The sequence below is a fragment of the Leptonychotes weddellii genome, chromosome 12 (genome assembly GCF_054177405.1).
Source record: "Leptonychotes weddellii isolate Sample4059 chromosome 12, ASM5417740v2, whole genome shotgun sequence".
NCBI lineage: Eukaryota > Metazoa > Chordata > Mammalia > Carnivora > Phocidae > Leptonychotes > Leptonychotes weddellii.
Window position 1 is genome coordinate 64,711,866 of NC_138380.1, and position 27,284 is coordinate 64,739,149.

At 39.6% G+C, this 27,284-nt stretch overlaps 4 protein-coding genes and 1 long non-coding RNA gene across 9 annotated transcripts in view; 3 read left to right on the forward strand and 2 right to left on the reverse strand.

Moving 5' to 3' along the window:
• LOC145716571 (uncharacterized) overlaps window positions 1-9,493 on the reverse strand; it is a 22,493-nt gene extending 13,000 nt beyond the window's left edge. The window contains exons 1-2 of the long non-coding RNA XR_014139361.1: window positions 9,125-9,493; window positions 8,148-9,093 (exon numbers count right to left, since the gene is read on the reverse strand). This is a non-coding gene — a long non-coding RNA (uncharacterized LOC145716571). The remainder of the gene's footprint in view (window positions 1-8,147; window positions 9,094-9,124) is intronic.
• Window positions 1-10,460, forward strand: part of FAM133B (family with sequence similarity 133 member B) — a 51,375-nt gene extending 40,915 nt beyond the window's left edge. Inside the window, exons 13-15 of the mRNA XM_081800543.1 lie at window positions 5,349-5,500; window positions 8,001-8,071; window positions 10,368-10,460. The gene's annotated coding sequence lies outside the window, so the exon portion shown is untranslated. The remainder of the gene's footprint in view (window positions 1-5,348; window positions 5,501-8,000; window positions 8,072-10,367) is intronic.
• LOC102737968 (calaxin-like) overlaps window positions 1-16,147 on the forward strand; it is an 18,543-nt gene extending 2,396 nt beyond the window's left edge. The window contains exons 2-5 of one of the 5 annotated variants that reach the window (XM_081800547.1): window positions 33-137; window positions 5,349-5,500; window positions 7,967-8,071; window positions 15,076-16,147. In XM_081800547.1, coding sequence (XP_081656673.1) covers window positions 33-137; window positions 5,349-5,500; window positions 7,967-8,071; window positions 15,076-15,231 — 518 coding nt within the window. In that variant the 3' untranslated portion in view covers window positions 15,232-16,147. Of the gene's footprint in view, window positions 1-32; window positions 138-5,348; window positions 5,501-7,966; window positions 8,072-10,367; window positions 10,581-12,242; window positions 13,334-14,256; window positions 14,372-15,075 lie in introns of those variants that run through there. The other 4 variants (XM_031027397.2, XM_081800548.1, XM_081800549.1 and 1 more) reach the window with 4 other exon arrangements.
• RBM48 (RNA binding motif protein 48) lies at window positions 10,807-19,465 on the reverse strand. Its single transcript, XM_006732656.2, has 5 exons — window positions 19,314-19,465; window positions 18,143-18,333; window positions 16,141-16,286; window positions 14,080-14,648; window positions 10,807-11,536 (listed from the first exon to the last, which is right to left on the reverse strand). The coding sequence occupies exons 1-5, from the start codon at window positions 19,422-19,424 to the stop codon at window positions 11,450-11,452; spliced, it is 1,104 nt and encodes a 367-aa protein (XP_006732719.1). The 5' UTR covers window positions 19,425-19,465; the 3' UTR covers window positions 10,807-11,449.
• Window positions 19,466-19,665: 200 nt separating this feature from the next.
• Window positions 19,666-27,284, forward strand: part of PEX1 (peroxisomal biogenesis factor 1) — a 32,573-nt gene continuing 24,954 nt past the window's right edge. Inside the window, exons 1-2 of the mRNA XM_081799694.1 lie at window positions 19,666-19,901; window positions 24,362-24,572. Of these exons, the coding sequence (XP_081655820.1) occupies window positions 19,773-19,901; window positions 24,362-24,572 (340 nt within the window). The 5' untranslated portion in view covers window positions 19,666-19,772. The remainder of the gene's footprint in view (window positions 19,902-24,361; window positions 24,573-27,284) is intronic.

Here is a 27,284-nt window from a genome sequence, read left to right on the forward strand (position 1 = left end):
TACAATATGCTTCTATGGTATTTTTCTTTCAGTATTTTTTGCATTTGACAAAGACAATGATAACTGCATAAAGGCGAAAGAGTGGGTTAAAGGATTATCAGTGTTTCTTCGAGGGACTTTTGAAGAAAAGCTTAAGTGTAAGATTTCTATATGTGATTACTGACTTAGTAATATACATTGTCAATTTTGTATTTAATGAATGCTAAACACTTTTTAAAAATACAAAATCCATGTTCTCTATAGCAACCTTTCAAAAATAGTTCATGACAGCTTTAAAAAAAATCAAAACATGAAATGGGTGGCCTGTTTGATGGGAGAGTCCCTAGACCCAGGAACCCCAAACACTTCCTTCACTGGGTCTATAATGCCTAAATGTCACCAGGACAACTCTTTGGCTTAAGGCCCAGGCCAAGAGCAGCAAGTCAAGGTCAGGGCTTATGCCAACTCTAATCAGCCAACAAGATTTTTGTGGCTGCCTCTGGGCTCAGCAGGAAATGGACCTTGATATAGGGCAGTGCATAAGTCACAGTGAGGCCGTTCCTTGTCTCTTGATCAAAGAAAATATATGTGAGGGATTGACACAAAACAAGATGAAACGTAGGGGCGCCTGGGTGGCTTAGTCGTTAAGTGCCTTCGGCTCGGGTCATGATCCCAGGGTCCTGGGATCGAGCCCCGCATTGGGCTCCCTGCTCCACGGGAAGCCTGCTTCTCCCTCTCCCACTCCCCCTGCTTGTGTTCCCTCTCTTGCTGTGTCTCTCTCTGACAAATAAATAGAATCTTAAAAAACAAACAAACAAGATGAAACACACATTAACCATCAGACATCAATACTCTAGTGTTAGAATTTGTGTAGATGAGTGAAGAGAGGGAAGAAGGTTGAGGACAAAGAATGCCCACAGGCCCACAGGGAGAAGGGTTACAGGAGTTTCCTACAGGACAGGAATGTTAGGAATTCCAAAGACAAAAATTTCCCTATTCACAATTTTGCCTAAAAATAAATAGCTCTGGCCTCACTTCACTGTACCATTGGTGTGATGTATATTTTCTATGTTTTATACCTCTGGGGCCAGGTTTTGGGGTGAGGAAACTGGAAAGAGAATAGGAACAGTTTTAAATGGCATTCTTCAAGGGAACAATTGCTTAAAGTGTCAAAATTGCTTAAAGTGTCAAATTGCTTAAGAAAAGGCTGTGGTGTTCTGAGTAAGTAAGCAAATTTTTGTCCCTTGTTCTTCCACTTGAATTTGGATTTGGGACGTGGAAAAGAAGATCCCTACATTAAACACACATTTTTTAAACAATAGCAACAATTTTAAAAACCACCAACTTTCTCTGGTATTTATGATTTTTGTTTCTCTGTTTTGTGGGGGTTTTTTCTTAATTATTTTTATGGAAGTGAAATTGACATACAACATTATGTGGGTTTTCTTTTTTAAGATTTTATTTTGAAGTAATCTCTACACCCAACGTTGGGCTTGAACTCACAACCCCAAGATCAAGAGTTGCATGCTCCACTGAGCCAGCCAGGTGCCCCTGTATGGGGCTTTTTTTTCCCTTAGCTTTTCTCCAGTCTAATTTTTCACGGGGGTAACATTTAAATATAGTTGCCACTTAAGTTTGTTGCAGCTTTCTTATACAAAAGTCTCACTGAGAAGTGAAAAGCTTAAGTTTTCATGGATGTAAATTCTTGTGCTGGTACATAGGGAAAATGACTGGGACTCCAGTGTTGTTATACTTGAGTGAATAGCGTCACACTGTCAAAGAATTTTCCTCCTCCAATCCCTTTTCCTAAAAATGTTTCATATACATTTCAGGATATGTTAACTTGGGGAAAATATTACTTCTCATAGGATTGTGCTGCATGTGTGCTATGGATTAAAGTACCTCAACAAAAAAGGCACAGTTAATCTGATACTCTGGAATTTTATACCTGGTTCTATTGCTTTTGCCAAAACATTTAGCTAGATTACAAACTCCAGAAAAGCTCCTTCTTTACTGTATGTTTAGCACCTGAGGAAGGTCATCTGTGGCATGAATGAATGGTTGGAAGTCATGGAAGTCACTCTCCAGGGAGACAGAGATCATTTTGGATAGTGCAATAGGCAGGCTCCAAGGGGATGAGAGACTCACTACCCAAATATATTGAAAAGTGTTCTTTGTCAGTTATGTAATCAAGTTTGTACTTAGTTTTTATACTCTATTTAAGAAGAGAATCATAATATTGAGATACATACACACACGTATGTATACACGAGTATATATGTATTGAATGATCATAGGTTTAAATATTTATCTCCAGGGGCACCTGGCTGGCTCAGTCAGTAGAGAATGCAACTCTTGATCTCTGGGTTGTGAGTTTGAGCCCCACATTGAGTGTAGAGTTTACTTTAAAAATATTTTTATATATCTCCTTTATTGCAATTTCATCACATTTTTTCAAAGTCTATAAAATTCTTCTTTTATTTGTGTTTTACCTAAGACCCAGGAAATCATTCTACTAGAGGAGATGCTCAGTTCTGGGTCACCTAATACATATAAACTAATAACCACAATATAATGGGATTGCTTAGAAATCTATGTATTTTCAAAATACTATATGGGAGTGATGAGAAAGTTCTTTCTAGTGGATCTTGTAGATCAGAAGACACTTTCACAGAATAACTAGCCTTTCAGTTGGTTCTTGTAAATCTTGAGCAGAAAAAAACTAGAAAGAAGACCATGCTAGACAGTAGGAACAGTATGAATAAAAGCATGGATGTCTTACTGAGCATGTTGAGTTGGGAAAATTGGTATCGAGATGTGGGGCTAATAAGGTAAGTTGAACGTATATCATTAAAGTTGAGTCTTAGCAAATAGGATCAGTTTCCTCTCCCCAACACTCCCTAAGAGGACAGCTGTGAATCAACTATAATAAATAATGAAATATTGGTTGGAAGCAGGGGAGTTTCTTAGGAGATTGTTGAAGTTATCTAGGAAATAACAGTGGGGACAGAGAAGAACAGTGGGGACAGAGAAGAGGAAAAAGACTGTTAATATTTACAAGTTGGAATTGATATCTCTTTGAATACAGAAGATATTATTTGTTTATAAATAGTTTCAAGTACCTAAATTAAGCTCGTTGATTTCAAGTATACCAGAAACAAGAAGTCACCAACTAAGATAATGTAGTATATTTAAATATACTTCACAAATGCCAAGACATCTTAGATATGTAAATTTCCAATGAGCTGCTTTTTAAAATACAGTTAGTTGTAAAGTACCTATAGGACTGATTCTCCAATATGGATTGAGGAATGGTTTCAACTGGCTACATCAGTTTTACCTAGGGAACATTTTAAAATAGTTTTACCTGGAGAACATTTTAAAATAGCATTCCCTGAGCTGCTACGACCAAGGAATCTGGACTCTTACTTTGTGCTATCTAAATGAGGAGTTCTGTTTATTTGTTTTTTAATTATGAAGACTTAATATCAAATGTTTCTTACAAAGTTCATTCTGATATCCAATCTGTAACTGTGTCCTCTCCAATCTAGGTACACATGAACAGGAATCTGCATCTTTGTCAACCACTTTTTCCCCCCAAATTCTTTTATTTTTCTGGTTTTATTGAGAAATAATTGACACACATCACTGTATAAGTTCAAGGCAATACAGATTGGTTTGATTTACATATATTGTGAAATGATTACTACAATAGGTTCAGCTAACATCCATCTTCTCATACAGATACAATAAGAGACAAGAAAAAGGAAAAAAAGACAAAAAAGGAAAAAAAATTCTCCCTGTGACAAGAACTCTTAGAATTCACTCTCTGAACAACTTTTCTCTATATCATACATCATTGTTAGCTCTAGTCATCATGTTGTACATTACATCCCTAGTACTTATTTAACTTATATGGGAAGTTTGTACCTTTTGACCATCTTCCTCTAATTTCCCTTCCTTCAACCCTCTCACCTCTGGTCACCACAAGGCTGATCTCTTTTTCTATGAGTTTGTTGTCAGGTTTTTTGTTTCTTTGGTTTGGTTTGGTTTGGTTTTTGTTTTTTCAGATTCCATATATAAGGGAGATTACAAAGTATTGTCTTTCCCTGTCTTAATTATTTTACTTAGGATACTGCCTTCAAGGCCCATCTGTGTGGTTACAAATTATAGGATTTCCTCATTTTTTAAATGGCTGAATAATATTCCATTACATGAATATATATATACCACGACTTCCTTTTCCATTCATTGATCGATAGAAACTTAGATCGTTTCCAAACCTTGGTTATTGTACATAGTGCTGCTATGATCATGGGGGTGCAGATATCTTTTTGAGTTAGTGTTTTCATTACCTTTGGATATATTCCCAGAAGTAGAATTGCTGGATTACAGGGCAGTTCTATTTTTAGTTTTATGAGGATCCTCCGTACTATGTTCCAGAACGGCTGCACTGGTTTATAATCCCACCAGCAGTAAACTAGGGTTCCCTTTCCTCCACATCCACACTAGCATTTGTTCTCTCTCTTACTCTCTTTTTGATGATGGCCTTTCTCACAGGCATGAGGCGATATCTCATTACAGTTTTAATTTCCATTTCCCTAATGACTAGTGATGTTGAGCATCTTTTCTTGTACCTGTTGACTTTTCATTTATCTTCTTTGCAGAAATGTCTATTGAGGTCCTTTGCTCACTTTTTAATTGGGTTGGGGTTTTTTGCTATTGAATTGTAGGAGTTATTGGAGCACTGTTATACGTGTTCTATGCGTGTTATATGCAAATAATGAATCATGGAACACTACATCAAAAACTAATGATGTAATGTATGATGATTAACATAACATAATAAAAAAATGAATATGTTAAAAAAATAAAAAATATATTTTGGATGTTAACACCTTATCTGATATGGTTTGCAAGTATTTTTTTCCCATTCCACAGATTGTCTTTTCATTTGTTGATGGTTTCTTTTACTGTGCAGAAGCTTTTTAGTTTGATATAGTCCCATTTGTTTATTTTTTATTTTGTTGCTTGTGCTTTTGGTGTCATAGCCATGAAACCATTACCAAGACCCATGCCAAGGAGTTTTGTTCCTCTTGTCTTCTAGGAATTTCATGGTTTCAGGTTTCATAACATTTTTGAACTCTCACTTTCAAAATCCACATCCAAGGGGGGATTTAATCCTGTGGAAAGAAGTATAATAAAGGGTGCTTTATTTTAAAATCTCTCTATCATATGGACCAATAATTACAGACTGTATAAATTGTTTTTATCTTTTAAAAAACTATATATTGAAATAACTAAGGGGAAGACTAGTGATATTTTAACTGTTCTTATCCAAGTCTTTAAATTTCTTGTGCTTTGGACAGTCTGTTTTGAAGTTTACTATTTGAATGGTGACGGTTACATTTCTCGAGAAGAGATATTTGACATGTTGAAGAACAGTCTATGCCAACAGTCATCTGAAGAAGAGAGTGATGAAGGAATAAAAGAGTTGGTAGATATAACACTGAAGAAAATGGTAAGAATGAAAACCTATAACTTATTATATCCAATCAAGCAGATGTTAGAGAAAGCTAAAGACAAAGAAATGATTTATGTCCCTCTATAATGATAGCAACCTTTACGAGGGCAAGGGATTTTTGTGTTTGTTTGTTTTCTGCTCCATCCATTGCCTAGAACAATGCCTGGCTGATAGTGGGTGCTCAGTAAATACTTATGGAATGGCTGGGTGATTAAATGAATCACCGCGGGGTGCCTGGGTGGCTCAGTCGTTAAGCGTCTGCCTTCGGCTCGGCTCGGGTCGTGATCCCAGGGTCCTGGGATCGAGCCCACATTGGGCTCCCTGCTCGGCAGGAAGCCTGCTTCTCCCTCTCCCACTCCCCCTGCTTGTGTTCCCTCTCCCGTTGTGTCTCTCTCTGTCAAATAAATAAATAAAATCTTAAAAAAAAAAAAAAAAGTTAAATAAATAAATAAATGAATCACCACACAAAATGAATGTTAATTAGTTTAAAATGTTTTACTATCCGTAAAACCTCATTAATGTGTGGGTGGTAGTGCGGCAGATTTGATTTGTGTAAAATGGGATGCTACTCTCATCTGTCTTCATGACCCTCACCCTCCAATCCATCGAAACACAGTAACAAGATAACATAATAATTGAAATAGTTTTCCCTTATAGAGTACTTACTATATGCCAGGCCCTTCACAGAACTTTAATATATGAACTCATTTTAACCTTAAAACAACCCTATGTAGTAGAAATTACGATCTCTATTTTACAGATGAGAAAACTGAAGTACAAATAGGTTTACCCAAGGTCACACTAGAAAATGGGGTGCAGAATTCTTTCAATGAAACCAGTAGTACCACTTTATTATGAACATAGTAATTTCTCTTCTTTTCTTACTATGACCCTATCCTGGATACCGGTGAAAATTTGTCACTCTGAGGCAGCCTGGACCCAGCTCACCTCCATTACTCTTCAGCGGATCGGGAAGGAAATAGATGATGGGGGCTCCTGAGTCTCACATTCAGCTAACACAGACTCTAGCATATCTTCTTCCATTAGAGATACTCTCACTAGCTGCTGCTAGGGCTGAGGGTAGACTTCTTGAGAGATAGTATGTTCCCCAATACTAAACCCACTCCCTTCTTTTTTGAAAGGGAGTATTATGGAGTGAATTTTTTCTGATAATTATTCAAACCTTTCTCTAAGTTAGACTCTCAGCAACCCTGATTTAGTTATGCCCAGAGTGAAAAAACAAGAGCCCATCAAATCAAACCCAAATTCAATTAAGTAAAGGCATTTATAATTTACATACATGGTCTCCCTATGTTTAATCTCCCATAGTCCCTGTCATTAACGCTCCAGGCAGGTCTGTCTTCTTCCTGACTTACACTCCCTCATATTGTCAGAATTCAGGTTGAGCCATTCGTCTGCATTTCCTCCCCATATCTCTCTGGCTACCTAAAGGCCATCTCAACCATCCTGAAAGACCTCCCAGTGGTCGGCAAGCATCTTCTCATGATTCTAGTCCATCCTGAACTGTTACTGCTCTCAGTGCCTTGCTCCTTACCTGAGCAACTTCACTTTTATCGTTTTCACATAATGGGCTCCCAAGTCAGAGATCCTTTGAGGAACAAGTTCTACTACTACAAATTAAACTTGAAAATCTATGCCCTATGGCACTGTTTTTATCACAAAAGTAGCAATATAATAATATGTGTCCTCTAATTTTTTGTCTTATTCCCCCAATTAGAGTGCAAGTCTTTTAAGGACAGGGCTGTATTTTATGTATCTAAAGTAACTCAGGTGTCTTAGTCCTCTTAGACTGCTATAACAAAATACCAGAGTGGGTGACTTAAGCAGGAATGTATTTCTCAAAATCCTGAGACTGCGGGGTTGGGGGGGGGTGCATCAGGCTGGCTCAATTGGTAGAGTATGCAACTTTTGATCTCAGGGTTGTAAGTTCAAGCCCCATGTTCAGTGTAGAGATTACTTAAAAATAAAATTTTAAAAAGTCCTGAGACTGGGAAATCCAAGATAAGGTGCCAGTTGATTCATTTCCATGGTGAGGGCTCTCTTCTGGCTTGTAGACAGCCACCACTTCAATGTGTCCTCACATGGCAGAAAGAGGGAGCTTTGGTCTCTCTCCACTTACATGGATAGTAATTATATCTTGGGGGCTCCACCTTCAAGACATCCAAATCTAATTACCTCCCAAAGACCCCACCTTCAAAATCATCACACTGGGGGCTTTAACGTGTGAATTCGGAGGCAGGAGGGACACAAACATTCAGCCCATAATACCAGGTATTCCAAACAGACTTACAGGAATAAGATAAGTAGCCTTGATAAAAAGTACCTTTTGATTTATGTAAGTAGTGTCCACAGAAGTGTAACTAATAATTTTCCTTGGCAAAGAGTTATTTTCCAGGCAAAATTAAAAACTATCATTTATCAAGAAATCACCTTCCTCTCTAGGATTATGACAACGATGGCAAAATATCTTTTGCAGACTTTGAAAAAGCAGTAAAAGAAGAGAGACTTTTGTTGGAGGTGTTTGGACCATGTTTACCAGAAGCAAAGGTACAGTGCCAACAGATCAAATTGGTTAAGAGAAAATTATAAGGGATGAAAAAGTAATACTTGCTAGACAACTCACCTCTGTAGGGGTTTTGGCCCACTGCTGCAGTTCAGGCAAACATGAGGGTCTTCGCTCCATCCTAATGTGGGGCCCAACAATAATGACTATTTATTATATTCAACAGACTTTTTGAGCTTGTAACTTCTTTAGCTTATACACAATTCCTGATTTCTTTTATGTTAATGTTACTTTCCCAAAGAAAACTAGGGTATATTGGTTTGCTTAAGGGATAGAACACTGAACAGTATATTCAGCAAGTACCCACCATAAACTGCTAGGACAAAACTTGGTCTCTTTCAACTCAAATGTTGTCAAACAATGAGAATAATTAAGTTTTAAAAATCTTGGACACATTTAAAGTACTTTATAGTATTTGTGCTCATGAAGATTTTTCATTGATTAATTTGAGACAAGTTTTCTGAGCCAGAACAGCCAGCCTAATAATTGATTTGACACATTAATATTTCCTTTAATTCTTCCTTTGATCAACTGCTTTGTAAACCTGTAGAAACCTTTTATTCTCTGTAGTAATTTGGATGGCAATTTTGTGCATGAAATTGCATAATGTTAAGCTCTCCTGAGCTATCTCAGCTCATTTCTCTAATTTGTCCCATTGTAGTTTATTCCCACATTCTAATTCTGCCTGGAAATATGTAGTAAAATGCAATGTGTGAAAGGCAGACTTCTCATTTTGAGACTGATGGGGAACAGTATAGAATGGACTGGAATGGAGTAACTACTTAGGTCAGATGGAACACCAACAGTTCTTCAGTTGCTCCCAGAATTCAGTAGCTCAGTTATCCAGAGCCCTGCTACTCAGTGTAGTCTGTGCATGAGCAGCAATGGTATCACCTAGTAACTTGTGAGAAATGTAAAATCTCAGGCCCCACCCCAAACCAAATGCCTCAGAATCTTTTCTTTCTTTTCTTCCTTTTTCCTTTCCTCTCCTTTTTCCTTCCCTTTCCTCTTTTTCCTTCCCGTCTCCCTTTCCTCACCTTCCTTCCTTTCTTCCTTCCTTTTGATGCTTGACACAGCAAAGGTTCTTCTTTCTGAAAGTCCTTGTGGTCAAATACTGTGTATGTTGGTGGGGATGGGGAGGCATGCTAGCCTCCACACAGTCACTGAAAAGATCCTGAAAAGATCAGAAATCCATTCAACAACACAGAACCCATTGAGCAGCTCCTCCCTTTAAGAATTTAAAAATTCTCCCTCAGAGAATTTTTTTTAATTGTGGTAAAATACATCTAACATAAAACGTACTGTCTTAACTAATTACAAACCTACGGTTCAGGGGGCGCCTGGGTGGCTCAGTCGTTAAGCATCTGCCTTCTGCTCAGGTCATGATCCCACGGTCCTGAGATCGAGCCCTACATTGGGCTCCCTACTCCGCGGGAAGCCTGCTTCTCTCTCTCCCACTACCCCTGCTTGTGTTCCCTCTCTCGCTGTGTCTCTGTCAAATAAATAAATAAAATCTTAAAAAACAACAACATACAGTTCAGTAACTTCAGGTACATTGACAATGTTGTACAGTCTCCGGAACTCTTTTCATCTTGCAAAACTGAAACTCTATACCTTTAAATAATTCTGCATTCCCACCATCCTCTAGCTCCTGGCCACTACCATCAGAATTTGCGTTTTAATAAGGCCCTGAGGTAGAGATTCATAGCATCTTAATGTCTGAGAAGCGTGTTCTAGACAGTAACTTGCTCTTTCCAATTCTATGCTTGGGTCTCTAAGGTGTCTTTTACAGTTCAGCGGAGAAAAATATCTAATTACCTTACAAGGAAGTAAGGCCACAAACCCCCTGCCTGCACCTTCTTTTAAAACCATCCACCACTTGGAGCCATCCCAGCAAGTTTGTATCAGTAGGTCATAACTGATGATGAACCTTCCTAACTGGTATATTCAAATTCAATCCAATAGGCAAGAGGTCTTTAGGTATAGAGTGAAAAGAAAAACAGACCACCATTTGGTATGGGCCTTCTCAAGTTATTTTTATCAGTAAAAAAAAAAAAAAAAAAATGGCAACAGCCTGAACATACTTATTCCAATTTCCAATTATGTGGTTCACTGACAGGAAAAGCAATGTGGGTATGCTAAAAGTAGCGGTTAGCAGTCTAGCATTTACAAATACAGATTCATTTCTGCCATAGATAAGCCAATTCTTACAAGTTAACTGAAGAATGTAGGCTTCTAAGTTCAGCTTTGTTCTAATAGTTTACCTTTTTTACTTTACAGAATTGTATTGATTTTGAAGCCCTGGCATTCAGACACATCCTGACTTCTAGTTTTTGAATGTGAATTACTCAATACTTATATTAAAATCAGAAACAGATCCTGACTGCTTATCTTCATTTGCATTGTAAAGTTTTTATCTTTGCTTCAGTTCATTTACATATAACTACTACAATGTGGCAAGTAATATTAAAAGAACAGTTTCTATAACTTCTATTTTTTAAGATTTTATTATTTGTCAGAGAGAGAGAGAAAGCACAAGCAGGGGGCAGCGGCAGGTAGGAGAAGCAGGGAGCCTGATGCGGGACTTGATCCCAGGACTCTGGGATCATGACCTGAGCTGAAGGCAGACGCCTAACCGACTGAGCTGCCCCGGCATCCCCAGTTTCTGTAATATTAAGTATGATCAAAATAACACCTATAATAAGTAATGATAAACTAATTTTTTTTTTTAAAGATTTTATTTATTTGACAGATAGATAAGAGACACAGTGAGAGAGGGAACACAAGCAGGGGGAGCGGCAGGCAGAGGGAGAAGCAGGCTTCCCACTTAGCAGGGAGCCCGATGCGGGGCTTGATCCCAGGATCCCGGGACCATGACCTGAGCCAAAGGCAGATGCTTAACGACTGAGCCACCCAGGCGCCCCTAATTTTATTTTTTAAGTTAGCCAACAAGCTTGGTTCTTGTGGCAAATACTGTGAATAAGCCTTTCACAACCCTCTTTTCTCTTGCTTCCTCATCCACAGAAGTTGGAAACGTTAACATTCACAATGCCAGACCTCCCCAGTTTAGCAACGGCCATGAGCCCACTTCTAGCCAAAAAGATGTAACCAAAGTCACTGAGTAGAGCTCCTGGAAAAGTTTAGTTTTCTTTTTTTAAGGAACATATTTGGCTGGCATGTATTTTGTCCACGATAAACTAATTTTAAAAAATGAAATTTTATTAGGTAAGTAGCTTGAATGATATTACAAAGAGGAGTGCATTAAAAAATACCAGCAGTAGAATCTCTTCAACAATTAAAATGATAGGCTAAAAATAAAAAATAAAGAGTGCTGTAAAAAAACAGAATTTGCTGCTGACAGTCTATATTCTTCTTCTTTGCTTTAATGGACGACTTGTATGCACATCTTCCAGCTTGTCTTCTGGAGGTTTTGGCACAGATGAAATGACCTAGTTTTAAAAAAAAGAGAACCACCAAAATTAGCTTTTATAGTACAAGAATAAGTAAACTAAACTATTAGAAGAGGTAGGATATAACTAATAAAAAAAAATTCTAAAAATACAAAAATAAAAATAATAATAAAAAATAAATAAATAAAAAGAAGAGGTAGGATATACATCTAGTAGTCCAATTCTCGCCCTCACGTTTGAGGCAGAGTGAGCCCAATTTTAGGGTATAGCCTACGATCTAGGCACAGTTTTCTGTCCAAACACTGATGAGAGTAAAATTTCTAAAGCCATTTAGAAGAAAAAAAATTGGAAGAGGGAAATGTAAATACATACTCTACGTTAACAATCCTTTATATATCTGAAGTCACTTGCTATCTGATGGATACAGATAGACATCCTGATTCTGCATAACTCAAAACACTAATAACATCTGATGTATTTAAGAGACATGGAGCCTTGGGGGGAGATGAGAAATTTGGAGAAATAAGCAGAAAATGGTATAATACTCAATTTCCTAGGGAAGGGAAACCAAACACACCATCAGAAAAAGAGTGGACAATGAGTTAAAGCAGAGTATGACAGTCTTCATTTAGATGTACAATTATTAGAAACTGTAGTAAGTTGTAGTTAGTTTTTCTCAATTTTGTTGTTCTACTGTTTCCTTATCTAGGATTTGGACCTAACAACTTTTTTCTTTTCCCCTGAGATTTTTTTATTTATTTGTCAGGGAGAGAAAGAGCACGTGTGAGAGTGAAAGAGTGTGGGCAAGCGCGCAGGCAGAGGGAAAAGCAGGCTCCCCACGGAGCACGGAGCCCCATGCAGGACTCGATTCCAGGACCCTGGGACCTGAGCTGAAGGCAGACGCTAACCAACTGAGCCACCTAGATGTCCCCTAACAACTTTTTTCTTGAAAATATAGTCAGCTCTGGCTAAGAGAGCTATGTATCTGCATCTACGCCTCAGTTCAACTATATCTGAAGGAAGGAAGGGGGCCAGCACAAACTAAAAAAATTAAAGAGGTTTAAGCATGGAAATTGTGTTCACAGATTTTTATTATTATAAAATAAGCCCTCACCCTTAATCAGATAATTTTCAGGTAACAAAACAACACATAAATTAAGCCACCTTAGACTCCCTTCATCACACTGTAAAATACATATACAACTGCATGAAAAGCACTTTCTGAACCTCAGAGTTAAAGTTTAGGAGAATGGTCTTTCTCCCTCAATTAGATTTCTAAAAGGCTTGCCCCATAAAAAGGTATCTTTCAAAAGCTAATTCAAATGTTAGCTTTCTTTCATTTGTGCTTAGAAAATGGCAAATGATTACATAAATAACATGTAAAGAAATTATTACTTAAGTAGCACAATGAAACTGTAATCTATTTAAGAAGTTGACATTTTGAAATGCAGACCTTAGGGCCTAGTCTTTAGAAATCTCACCTTATTCTATGGCTATTTTTATCAAAGAAGCAAAAAGCATTTTAATTTGATGTAATTTGTAATAACTTTGAACTTGAGAGAAATAAGTTGTAATAATTTTCCTTCAACACAATAGTTCTGTACTTTAGCTCATAATAGAACCATCTGGAGAGCTTTAAAAAGGGAGGGCCTGGGCTCCACTCTCACAGGCTGACCTCACTGACTAAAACCACTGCTTTTTATTTTAGATATAGAATGATATAAAATATGTTATGTTCATTGTTTAAAGCAAGGATTAATGACATCAAAGCACATACATTTCTGTTAGATTCAGTTACTTCAACAGAGAACTGTAGAAAAACACATCAACGAGGCGCCTGGGTGGCTCAGTCGTTAAGCGTCTGCCTTCGGCTCAGGTCATGATCCCAGGGTCCTGGGATCGAGCCCCACATTGGGCTCCCTGCTCAACGGGAAGCCTGCTCCTCCCTCTCTCACTCCCCCTGCTTATGTTCCCTCTTTTGCTGTCTCTCTCTCTCTGTCAAATAAATAAATAAATAAATAAATCTTTAAAAGAAAAATCAAAAAACTGAAAATGAAGAAAATTAATGACAATACTTTAGTTGCCACAAATCTCCATTTAGCTGTTAGTCCTATGACCAAACGGTCTCTTAAAACAGTTTTTGTTTTTTTGTTTTTCAAGATTTTGTTTATTTGACAGAGAGAGAGAGATCACAAGCAGACAGATAGGCAGGGAGAGGGAGAAGCAGGCTCCCGCTGAGCAAGGAGTCCGATGCGGGGCTCAATCCCAGGGCCCTGGGATCATGACCTGAGCCGAAGGCAGATGCTTAAGCGACTGAGCCACTCAGGCGCCCTTAAAACAGTTGTTTTGTTTTTTTTTTTAAAAGATTTTATTTATTTATTTGACAGAGAGAGACACAGCGAGAGAGGGAACACAAGCAGGGGGAGTGGGAGAGGGAGAAGCAGGCTTCCCGCCGAGCAGGGAGCCCGACGCGGGGCTCGATCCCAGGACCCTGGGATCATGACCTGAGCCGAAGGCAGACGCTTAACCGACTGAGTCACCCAGGCGCCCCCTTTAAAACAGTTTTTTAAAAATGATCTTACCTCTTGAAGTTTATTCCGAATTAAATTCGCTGTTGTATTCAACGAGTCGTCATGCATGTCCACTTTAGGTATGTCTGGTAACAGAGGCCCAATCATAACCTCATTACTACTCGTGCTCGTTTCGAGAAAAGTTCCAATTTTACGGTCATCTTCTCTTCTTCTTTTCCGCTCCTGCAGCTGTGTTGTCCTAGGCATAAATCTGTCCACTGCCTCTGAAGAAGTAACAGCCTTCTGTGCACCAGGGCAAGCCAACGAATTTTTAAAAGGTTTCATTTGTATCTTCTGCGAAGAGTCATTGTACATACAATGTTCCACTGTTTCAGCATGGTTTCTACCATCCCGAGAGAAGTTTGATTCCCTGTCCATATGCTCCCCTGATGAACATGCACATTTTGAGGAAAAATAACATAAAGGCAATTCACAAGAATAAGGAAGACAAGGATCTGAGTTGCCAGTAGAAGTGTTCTGCGTGGTTGCACAAAATCCAGATGTCCCTGAATGGAAGTCCTGTCTAAAATCTTTTGTGTCTTTAAGCTCTGTAACCATTTTCTTCTTTGTCATGTAATGATCTTTATATTACAATTTAAAAGGTGAGAGAAGAGGAAAAAAAAATAGTTCATTTATTGTTTCCATCATTCAGAAATGTGTAATTTTAAGAACAAACATTACTTTAAAACGTTAACAAATGCTACCCTCAAAAATTTATTTCTTGAGCTGGCAATACCTTCATGTGTTTAAAAGCTAAAAAGGATAAAGGGTTTATTAGTGTCAGGCTTTGCTTTCTTTGCTCCCCATATGCCTGGTTTCCACTCCTCCATAAGTAATCCCTACTTTCTTATTTATCTGCCCAGTATGTCTTACTTTTCCTCCTCCCACCTACTCCTCTTTTTCTCCCATAATATCCATTTCTCTGTGCCTTTGCGTTTTCCACTTAACTGTAGATCTTACAGGCTTTTTTCTAGGTCATTACATTAAATGCTTTTTTTTTTTTCACAGCTTTGGAGTATTCTACTATATGAATATATCATACTGCTTAGTTTGTGTTTGTTAGTTTTTAAAGGCGGCAAGTATGCTGGACCCATATTTTGTTATTTTATTTGTTACACAACCATAAAAGCTTTCCTGGAGCTATTCACATATCCCACAGGTTAATGTTCAATGTCTACTAATGACGAGGGACTCTCAACAGCTCTCTTGCCAAATTTTCAGGTAAGTTTTCCAAAAGTCTTCCCACCTTATTTCTCTCTTCACCTCTGCCACACACCCTTCCCCAATCAGTCATAAAATCGTCATAGTCAATAACTATATGGACACTGACTCTGTCTTTCAACTAAAGGGCAGAAGGTTGACAATCTGAGCCTCCAGTATTACTCAGATTTCAGACCACGTACATTATTTTAGTCCAATTCTGAGTGCTCTGTTCCTACAATCCTTGTACCAGATCCCATGACCCTATTCCAGGCACCTGGAATTTGTGTCTAGGGAAACTCAGCTGGGAATATGGGGCACATGGCCAGCTGCTGGTAAAAAGTAGAATTTTTCCAAATTTAGCAGTTTTAGATTGGCAGCTGGTAACTAGTCTGCAAATAAATCGTAATTGTTTCTCACTGCCTTTACGTCAAGCCTTAATTCCTTAGCATGGGATACAAGGCCCTTCATGATTCAGTTCCTGTCCTCTTTTCTAGTCTTATTTCTCACATGTAGCCCTTGTGTTGTGGTTATCCTGTACTATTCATGTTCTTTCAAACACATGATGCTCATTTATTCACGTCACTTGGCCTACCTTCCCCTCACTTCCTCTCCCCTTCTGAGTAATGTCTACTTATCCTTCAAAACTCAGTGGCCATCTTTCTCATCCTGTAGGAACTCTTCCACAAACCAACATCTCTCCCTTTCCAGCCCAGATTACTTAAGAGTGCTGCACAGAATCCTGCAGTTTACAGTTACTGAATATTGTGATCATTTATCTGCCTCTCTTCCCACTAGACTGGGAGCTCCATGATGATATACCTAGCAGAGTGCCTGACACATAGGAGGTGTTTAGTAACTGGCTTTCCATACCTTTATTTTTAGTAGTTCTTGCTATATAAGCCTTTCTCTCCTGTAATTTTTTTCTAGTTTCTTCAACTGTTTCAAATTCTGGAGCATAGCACACATGAAGCAATCCACCAAAGAAACTCTGTTCATCCATTTTTCTCTTGGCTGTCCTAAACAGAAATACATGATAGCATGGTTTATTAATCCTGATTTACTTAGGATGAAAGCTGAACTAGTATACAATGCATTGATCTAAAGAGCAAAGTTCAGGTTTTGCTATGTGTACCTACATCCTATTGTTTGGCAGTTAAGATGTTCTACCTGTGGATGGAACTGACTCTACTGATGTGGTGTGCACTCTTCGCGCCTTTCATCCCCTCTCCCTACAGTGCGAACAGGTTTTGAGCTAAGTCATCCACACATAACCAGACTCCCTTTAATTAGCTTAGGAGCCAGCAGTTAACCTGAGGTACACAATCTGTGGTCATGAAATAGAGATCTCTCTGTGTTAAATGGCCCTTAAGAGTTAGCTCATACCCAATTTAGCCTTTTTGGCACAATGGGATTCATACATAAAAATTAATAAAAATAATACTGTAATCGTAAAATCTTTAATAATTAAGTAAATACTGAATACATAATTAATCAATGAGAAAGTTAGAAGATGATATTCAACAAATACTTATTAAATATATATAAGTGGCCAGGCCTTATACTACAATAAATACTTAAGTACTTTTGTGCCCAGGGATAATGATAAAAATACTTACTGAGATTTTACCACGCACCAGGTAGTGCCCTAAGTGAATTAACATTTCATAAAAACCATATGATGACACTGAGGCCTAGGGAGATTTATAACATGCTCACACTAGTTTGTGGAGCTATGATTCAAACTGAGATGTTGAACTCCACAGCCTACTGTACTACGTGCTGTGGGAGATGCAAAAGCTCTAGAAAATATGCCCCGTGAGGGGCAGGCAAGTTGGTTAAGGAAAGTGAGATTACATATGACAGCAAACTGAGAACAATACATGACCCCATAAAATCAAGTGGCAGACTGCAAGTGCTATTTGTAGTACAGAAAGACAATATAAATGGTGGGGCGCCTGGCTGGCTATGTCGGTAGGCCATGCAATTCCTGATTTCGGGGTTGTAAGTTGGAGCCCCACGTTGGGTGTAGAGATTACTTAAAAATAAAATCTTAAAGGGGTGCCTGGGTGGCTCAGTCGTTAGGCGTCTGCCTTCGGTTCAGGTCATGATCCCAGGGTCCTGGGATCGAGCCCCGCATCGCGCTCCCTGCTCTGCAGGAAGCCTGCTTCTCCCTCTCCCACTCCCCCTGCTTGTGTTCCCTCTCTCGCTGTGTCTGTCTCTGTCAAAAAATAAATAAAATCTTTAAAAAAAAAAATAAAATCTTAAAAAAGAGAGAAAAAGAAAATATGAATGGTAATAGCCAAAGAAGGATGGGTCTTGGATCAGATTAGTGACAAGCATAGGGTCAACATAAAACTAGATAAGGCGTTTCATGGTTCAGCCTTACTGAAGCAGAGAATTTGTTATACAGAAAGCTGGAAAAGGTTAGGTCAATTCACAAAGGTGCATAACATTAAGAACTTCAATAGCTAATGTTTACTGCATTCTGAACATAGGAAGCACTACATTTAGCCCCTTTACATGGGTTATCTCATACCATCCCCACACAACCCCCAAGATAGGTTCTTTCACCATACAGATTTCATAGAATAGAAAAAACAGGCTTATTGAGGTTAAATAACTTGTCCAAAGTCGTGATTTTAGTAAGCAGTGGAATTCGAAAACTTACCCCAAACCCATTTTTTAATCTACCACAATACATGACCAAAGGCTGTTAAGCATGGGAATGACATTTGAGACTGGAGTAAGATAAAAATAATACAGGGCCATGTTAGGTTATTGAGTAATTCAGGTATGAATGAGGGACAACTGGGACCAAAGTGATAGCAATGGGAATGGAGGAAATGAAACTTATGCTTAACTTGCACATTACCTTGCACTTTGTAAATTCATAAATTTAATAAGATAAACTTCTGTAAAGTCTTCTGCTGGGTATTCATCTAGAGGATTATACTGTTCAATTGCACCATATAGAGCAAATCGCTCAACTAATTCCTTCATTGCTCCCACTGCAGGAACTCCTTGTATTAACAAGTACCGAGATTCCAAATTGATTGTATATACCTAAAAGAAATGCAAACACATAAAAATGTATTTTCCGAATAAACCTAAGACATATCTTTTTTTAAATAATTTTTTATTATGTTATGTTAGTCACCATATATTACATCATTAGTTTTTGATGTAGTGTTCCATGATTCATTGTTTGCATATAACACCCAGTGCTCCATGTAATACGTGCCCTCCTTAATACCCATCACCGGGCTAACCCATCGCCCCACCTCCCTCCCCTCTAAAACCCTCAGTTTGTTTCCGGAGTCCATAGTCTCTCACGGTTCGTCTTGCCCTCTGATTTCACCCCCTTCGTTTTTCCCTTCCTTCTCCTAATGTCCTCCATGCTATTCCTTATGTTCCACAAATAAGTGAAACCATATGATAATTGTAAGACATATCTTCTATTAAAAAAAAAAAGCTCTGGGGATTAAAGACTACACTTATGCTGAGCACTAAGTAATGTACAGAACTGCTGAATCATTACACTGTACCTGAAACTAATATAACACTGTATGTTAACTATACTGGAATTAAAATTAAAAACTTAAAAGCTCTGAAAAGAAGAAACGTTCCGTTCAGCCGGTCTGCAGAAAAAATAAAGAATAAATTCACCCCTCCGTGTGAGGGCCTCTAATTAAAACACAGACTATCTTCAGTCGACATATTTTGCAGAAGTTGGCTCAGAAGAAGTTACTAGAGAGAGAGAACAAAGATACACTGAGTGCTTACCATGCGCCAAGCACCACTGTAAACACGGAAGATACAATGACTAAAACAAAGCCCTGTCCTTCCGGAGCTGACGTTATAGCAGTTGACCAAAGGGTTCGTGAGAATCTTTGGTCACTGAGTACCGGTTTCTCATACCCATCTCCAATGACTGATGGACAGGACCGCAGCCCTTCAAGCCTCTATTTACATAAACTGGGCATGTGGAGCTAGAGCTAAGAAAAAGCTATCAGGAATAGCGAATGAAACCAAAATCACTTTACCTTGACAGCACGAGGCCGCCGCCCCTCCCGATACTTGGCCCGCGTGTCGCATACAGCCCTCTGGACGTGGTGGTCAAATACGCCTCCAAGCTCCCCGCCGCTCGACGCCATCTTGCCTATTTTGGCCCTTGCAAAAATGACAACATCCGGCTCGCCGCGTTCCTGTTCACCCAGTAAGAGAGGAAGATGGGTCAAGGCGTGCCGGGATTGGCTGGAGAATCGACAGCGTCGGGCATCGTTTCCTGTGAGTGAGTCTTCGGTGAACGAGGTGCCGCCCTCCAGCGGCCTGGCGGAGAGACCTCGGAGAGCTGGAGCAGCTTGCTCGCCCCTCCTCGTCCGGGGGCGCGCGGCGAGGGGGGCGGGGCCGATCGATCTTCTCTGGCTCCGACGCCCTCGGTCTGCCCAGTGGCCCCCGTCCGCTTGAGTGGACGGCTGGGGGCTGCTCCTCGCTCGTCCACAATGTGGGGCAGCGATCGCCTAGCGGGTGCGGAGGGTGGTGGGGTAGCGGTAACCGTGGTCTTCACCAACGCTCGCGACTGCTTCCTCCACTTGCCGCGGCGCCTCGTGGCCCAGCTGCACCTGCTGCAGGTAACGCACCGGCCCTGGACGGGGGCTCCCAGCCCAGACTCGGGACACCTGGTTGGCAGCCTGGGGTCGGACGGAGCCAAGACTTTTTAGGGACGCGGCGGCCCTCACGTCTCTGGGAGGCGTGGCACGGGCTGCCTTTCGTCGCCACCGAGCCGTTCAGAGGCCAGACTGAGGGCCGCTCGAGGGCAAGGCCGGCGGGGGCAGGCTCTGCAGCCCACACCACGTTTAGTGCAGCCTTGGGCCTTTAACTTGCCCTGTTTTCAGGTGTTTTCACTCGGTGAGACTGGGCTTTCAAGCATCCTAATATTCTACGTCTGCATTCAGAAATATTTCTCCAGTTTGGAAAAGCTCCTGGAAATTCGCTAATTTTTTTTTTAATTAAAAAAAAATGTTTTTCTTGCTAGTGATTTCCAGGTGCTTGCACGGCTGCCGTCCCGGCCTCCAGAGGGAGGGGCAGATTTGGTTTGCAGAGTCCCAGTAGGTTAACAGGGTACGTTAACAGGGACTGAGCACCGTCTCCCCCGAGCGGGGTAGGTTAATAAAATAAGGTTCTTCCCTGTGTCGCTGATGCTTGGAACAGTTCCGAGGTGTACCAAAAATGTGCAGAATTACGCATATTTGGAAGTACATACGTAGGATACTTGAACCCCTGCCGTTACCCTTCTAATTAATTATTAAAAGAGATACAGCATCTGCGCTTTCATAACTAGAAATAGAAGCACATAGTCTCTGAGTTTGAGTATGCTTATGCAGGCAAAGGGATAGAATATTTGAAATCCTGGATGCATGGTACCCACCACTGGCTAATCATGCAGGAGTGCATATTTAAGAGTTTACATTAATTTTAAGTATCCCACCTTTCCACCTTACTTTTCTGGAACTATTTTTCTAGATTATTTTTCCCCTAGCATTATTGGTTTAGAGGGCATAGGTAATTATTAAAGCAGGAAGTCATGAGTTGGGAGTTAATGTGTTGAATTGTTTTATTTGGGCTGAAGCATGGAGTACGTAATACCTATAATGCTGTAATGGGAAGAGGGTCAGGAGAATAGTTTCCTGGCCTGTGTCAGATTTACCTTTAAGCTTTTCAAAATACGAATGTTCTGGTCCTTTCTCAGACTTATTGAATCAGAATCTTGGGGAGTGAGCTTCAGGCATCTGTAATTTAAAAAATATCTTTGGGCTACTTGGATGCACAAGAATTGAGACCTACTGTTACAGAATCATAGAATGTTGATGGCGAAAGGGACCTGCGGTTTCTAGATCATTTCTGTACTTTCACATGTTAGGAAACTAGCCCTCCTAGGTGGGTACCATTTCCAGGTAATTTGTCCTCTTGTCTCTTACTCTGCAGCATCCAGACTGGTCTTCTCACTGTTCTTTCATAACCCAGCTCCTTCCTACTTCTGTACTCTTACTCATGCTATTCTTTCTCCCCAAAACGTTTTTCTTCATTTCGTGCCTTCAAAAGCTGAGCATAATCTTACCTCCTCTGCCTAGCTTTCAAATTCTGGGTTGTTCACATTTGTCTCCTTTTCAAAACTTCACTGTTGTGTTTATGTGACACATCTCACTTGTACTCTGTGTTTCAAGTATCGTCTTTTGCTTATCCAAGTCCTTATTTCAGGACTGGATACCCAGTAGATGCTTTAACTCAGGATTTTTTAACCTTGGCACTTTAGGCTGGATAATTTTTTGTTGTGGGGGACTGTGGTGGGTATTGTAAGATATTTAACAGGATCTCTGATCTTTGTCCACTAGATGCCAGTAACACAACTCCTTTTCAGTAGTGATAGCAAAAAAAAAAAACACGTCTCCACGTGGCTCCACACGTTGCCAGATGTGTCCTGGGGAACAAAAATCGCCCCTAGTTGAGAGCCGTTGCTTTAATTCAGTTATTTTGTCTGTATGCTGGGCTCAGTGCTTGCTGTGATTGCTGAAATGGGGGAAAGGATTCACATCCACACTGAATGCAGACAGATAAACCTAAATCGCCCTCCAGAAATGGCCAGGTGCAGACTTGTCATTTTTTTGTGTGTTAGCAGGGGAGAAGCCAGGCCTCAGATCTGGCCGGTCCTAAGGCCTGACCACCTGTGATTCCACCTGAAAGTTCCCTCCAGGTGATACCAGTACCACAGGTATAGGCAGAAGCAGGTGGTCAGTCTTTGTTGATTGACCTCCTGAGAAGCCCAGGCTCCTTTCTCTTCAGTCTGTTGGTTTCTTCTCTTTATCTGAGGTTCTGTGGTTCAGGTGGGAAAGGTTTTACATGAAAATGGACTCATATTAGTCTGCAAAGTTTACTAAATCCAACTGAACATATGTTATGACTATGGAGCTGGTTACTACGTTTTGACCAAATGAATAGCTGAAGTATTTTTCCTATTTAATAAAGTTGATTTTCCCCTTTTCCAGTGAGTTGGTAGAACCCTTCTCTTTGATATTTCAGGGCATATTTTGTATTTCCTTATTTAACATCTCTGGTTTTGAAAGTTTCTTCTCATGAAATTATATGCCACAGAGTCTGATGAAAGAGTGTGAAAGCACATGGCCGGTTGGTCATCTTCACCCTTGTAACCTCAGCTCACACACAGCTGACAAGTTAATTTGGAATTTGACTCCAAATCCAGGGCTCTGTATACTTTATCACACTGTGCGTGATGGAAGGGTTTTGTTACCCTGAGCGGTTGGACTGTCCTGTGAATTGTGGGAAAAATTACACAAGTGATACATGATGACTTTCTTCTATACAAAGTTTTAATAACATTTTAATAACATGGCTAATTTAAAGTACGTTATATTGCATCAGAAGTGGCTCCAACATCCTTTGAAATTTTTCCTATTTAAAGAAACAGCAGCCTATATAATCAGTTTTGAGGTAGTAAAGTTTGATGTAAATGAATGAATTTATTTTGATATAAATAAATGACTTTCAAAATACTAAAACTTCTGAGATGGGTAAGTTTTGATGGCTATTAATGAAGTCCTTACTTTTTATTGAAAAAATGATATGTGTGTGCAAAAGCTTATGATACAGTGCTAAGTGGGGAAAAGGATACTAAATCATTGACTATAATATACAACTATTTAAAAAATTTTGCATAGAAAACAGGATTAGCTAGACAAAATTGTTCATGTGGTTGTCTTGTTGTGGAGGGAGTATCAGTAATTCCTTTTTTCTTCCAAGTTTATATATTTTTTAAGGTTTCGGTAATGAGTTTGTAATTCTTTAATCATAGAAAACATTGTTTTTTAAGTCCTTAGTCACAAACTTAACATATTTCATATAATTGATCTTAATGGGAATGCCTTTTATATTTTGATTTTTGTACTTATAATTCCATAGTTGTAAAACTTTCAGAATTATTTAAGAAGCTGTGTAATAGAAAATTTCTGGAAATGTACATAAGAAACTATTAACAGTAATTACCTGTGGGAACAGGAACCTAGCTTCTTTTATTTTTTGTAATTTTTGTGCTTTTACCATGTACATTTATTCTCTTCTAATAAACGAATACTGTTACATTTTTAATGATCATATATTTCTACTTATTGACTCATGCTTTACTAAAATAGTAAATTTGTAGCTCATTTAATAATTTTCCTGTTAATAGACATTTGAGACAGTCCTAAGTTTTCACTGTTATAGAAAATACTGCAGAGATACGTTCTGGTGTGGTTTTCTTCTTCGAATCATTAATTCAGAATAAGTATGTGTGTGTGTGTATATATATATATATATATACATGGCTCAGAGTTTAGGTAAATTCATTGGCTACCTATTGCCATTTTGAATTTTGGAGTGGTTGAATGAATTTGCATCATAAGAAAACAAGGGAGGGGCGCCTGGGTGGCTCAGTTGTTAAGCGTCTTCCGGCACAGGTCATGATCCCTGGGATCGAGCCCCACATGAGCCCCACATCGGGCTCCCTGCTCGGCAGGAAGCCTGCTTCTCCCTCTCCCACTCCCCCTGCTTGTGTTCCCTCTCTCACTGTGTTTCTCTTTGTCAAATAAATAAAATCTTTAAAAAATAATAAGAAAATAAGGGTATTGGTTTCACCCATAGCATCACCAGCTTTGGTTATTAGCATTGTTTATAGCTTTTTTTTTTTTTTAAGATTTTATTTATTTATTCATGAGAGAGAGAGAGAGGCAGAGGGAGAAGCAGGCTCCCAAAGAGCAGGGAGCCCGACGCAGGACTCAATCCCAGGACCCCGGGATCATGACCTGAGCCGAAGGCAGATGCTTAACCATCTGAGCCACCCAGGTGTCCTGTTTATAGCTTTTTAAATGCTCTAATGTGCACAACAGAGAGCTACCATCCATCTGTAGAACTCTTTTTTTATGTGTGGGTTCCAGTAATAGTTTATCTTTTATGTGAATCCAGAAAAGCGTATAAAAACTCTCACCCCTCCTTTCTTATTTCTTCTCCCTACCCCCTTTCTTATTTCTTGAATAAACAGAATCAAGCTATAGAAGTAGCCTGGGGTCACCAGCCTGCATTCTTGAGTTGGGTGGAAGGTAGGCATTTTAGTGATCAAGGCGAAAATGTGGCTGAAATTAACAGACAAGTTGGTCAGAAACTTGGACTCTCAAATGGGGACCAGGTAAGTACAAAATGTGATGACTATGACTTTCTCCTAATGTCACATAATATAGCAATGGGAAGAAAATGTTCAGATTAATTTTTTTAAGGAGGTGAGATGACACCTAATTTGTGTGCTACTGTAACCAGTCCAGGATATTCAAGTTAACTATATACTGTTGTTAAGTCATTATCTTGTGGTCTGCTCCCTACTTGAATTTGTGTTCTATTTTACTCACTTTCCAGGTTCTCTAATTTTGTATGTAATTATTTTTGCTTTATGAATTATTGAGTTTTACTTACTGTTATTGAACTTCATTTGTTTCTGGCAAATCTTCTAACCTTCCAGGGTCATACTTGAAACTGTCCAACAAAAGAGTTGTTATTTTTCTATTTTTGTCTTGGCTATGAATTTAATATGCTTAGGTTGTAAACCCCAAAGCTAAAGGACTTATGTCTGTGTTTTCATTTTATTGTATTCACCAATTTATTCCCTTCTAAGTATGTTAAACTACAGAAGTAATACACATTCATTACAAATATTTTACAAGTGAGAGTAAAAAAATGTTTTTCTCTTTCTTTAACCCCAGCCTTAGAATGAGTATGTACTGTATGTTGGGATCTCAGTACACCTTTAGGATTTAAAGAATGGGAACATACACATTTTCTGCAGTTTTCTCCCCCCACAAAATATATCAGAGATACCTTTCCATGTATTACAAACAATATGCATTGAACATCTTTGTATATATATATATATGGAATAAAATATTACAAATTGGATTGCAGAGTCTAGGGGGCTGCATATTTAAAATTTTGATAAATGGGGCTAAATTGCATTCTATTTCCAGTTTCCCACAACAGTATCCAAGAACATCACATCTTTTTAACTTGTTTTGAACACAGACTGATTTTGTTCATGCACATTTTTGATAATGAGAATAGGCCACTAATGACAAATCCATAGGCCTACTATTAGTCCTTTGCTCACCCTAAATCTTTGGTAGAATCTTAAAACTTTAGCACCACAGCGACCCTAGGTATCACTAATTTAGGTGCCTTGCTCTACAAACCTAGGGAAATAGCACAGTTTGCCCAGGATTGCATAGCAAGTTAAAGTTCTGCTCGCTTCAAGTATGTGGTCCTTCCCCGTGGGAAACACCAGCTTCCTGTTCCCAACCTTGATGTCTTCATCAGCCTCCGAACAGTCTTGTGTGTTTTTAATGCCTCTTTGCTTCAGAGTGAGCTTTTACCGGATTTTCTGCGGATCCTCTGTGTATTGTGCCTAAGGCACTATCTCCCAAAGAATAGGAACAAAGTGGACTGGCTCACCCAGGATTATAGCTTCTTGGTGGGCAGGAGCTGCTTTGTACTTTCCCAGAATCACTCTTTTCTTTTTTAAAGATATTTAATTTTTCATTTGACAGAGAGAGAGAGAGAGTACAAGCAGGGGGAGCAGCAGGCAGAGGGAGAGGGAGAAGCAGGCTCCCCGCTGAGCTGGGAGCCCAGTGTGGGGCTCGATCCCAGGACCCTGGGATCATGACCTGAGCCGAAGGCAGACGCTTAACGACTGAGCCACCCAGGCACCCCCAGAATCACTTTTTTCAAATAGGGCATATGGGAGATGCTGAAGGGAGATTCACTGATGGTGAGGCATTTGGGGAAATTTGGCTCCAATCCACAAAAGCCAGAAGGAAGGGCTGGTTCACTGGAGCCTGTAACACTTGGTGGTTTTGGATTTTACTCCTCAATCCCCAGAAATGCCTATAGAAGGGGGGAAAGAAAGTAAGGTGGTGGATTCCAGCTTCTTGAGATACACTAGCATTTCATATATATCCATAGACTGGAATGAGGACACATTTGTTTTACTTTACTTCTAGCTGTGAATGTTTATACTTGTAAGTAATTGGCTCTGATCTCTGTCTCTGCATTTTTTTTTTTTTACTTTTCTAGAAGCACCATGGTTTGAGGTTAGTTATAAAACTAAGTCATAAAACTTTTATAAATAAGGGGCACCTGGGTGGCTCAGTTGTTCAGCGTCTGCCTTCGGTTCAGGTCATGGTCCCAGGGTCCTGGGATCGAGCCCCACATCGGGCTCCCTGCTCCGCGGGAAGCCTGCTTCTCCCTCTCCCACTCCCCCTGCTTGTGTTCCAGCTCTCACTATCTCTCTCTCTCTGTCAAATAACTAAATAAAATCTTTAAAAAAAAAAAAAAAACTTTTATAAATAATAGTGTATATATATTATTATTATTTTTTTAAGATTTTATTGATTTATTTGAGAGAGAGAGAATGAGAGAAAGCACATGAGAGGGGGGAGGGTCAGAGGGAGAAGCAGACTCAATGCCGAGCAGGGAGCCCGATGCGGAACTCGATCCAGGGACTCCAGGATCATGACCTGAGCCGAAGGCAGTCGCTTAACCAACTGAGCCACCCAGGCGCCCCTAGTGTATATATATTAGATCAAGCCATGACTTGATGTCATTATTGTTTCTTCTTACATTTTTTTTTTCAAAGATTTTATTTATTTATTTGACAGAAAGAGAGAACTAGCCGGGGGAGCTGCAGAGGGAGGAAGAGAAGCAGGCTCCCTGCCGAGCAGAGAGCCCAACATGGGCTCGATCCCAGGACCCTGGGATCACGAGCTGAAGGCAGACGCTTAACAGACTGAGCCACCCAGGCGCCCCTTATCTTTATTTTTTTTTAAATATGTTGTGCTAGGGCGCCTGGGTGGCTCAGTTGGTTAAGCGACTGCCTTCGGCTCAGGTCATGATCCTGGAGTCCCGGGATCGAGTCCCACATC

Coding starts and splice junctions, on each gene's coding strand:
- RBM48 (XM_006732656.2), bottom strand. CDS start 19,424: ATGGCGTCGAGCGGCGGGGAGCTTGGAGGCGTATTTGACCACCACGTC. Junction 14,649..16,140: donor AAGAACTACTAAAAATAAAG/GTATGGAAAGCC, acceptor TGTAATATAAAG/ATCATTACATGACAAAGAAG. Junction 11,537..14,079: donor TTCGGAATAAACTTCAAGAG/GTAAGATCATTT, acceptor TTTTAAAACTAG/GTCATTTCATCTGTGCCAAA.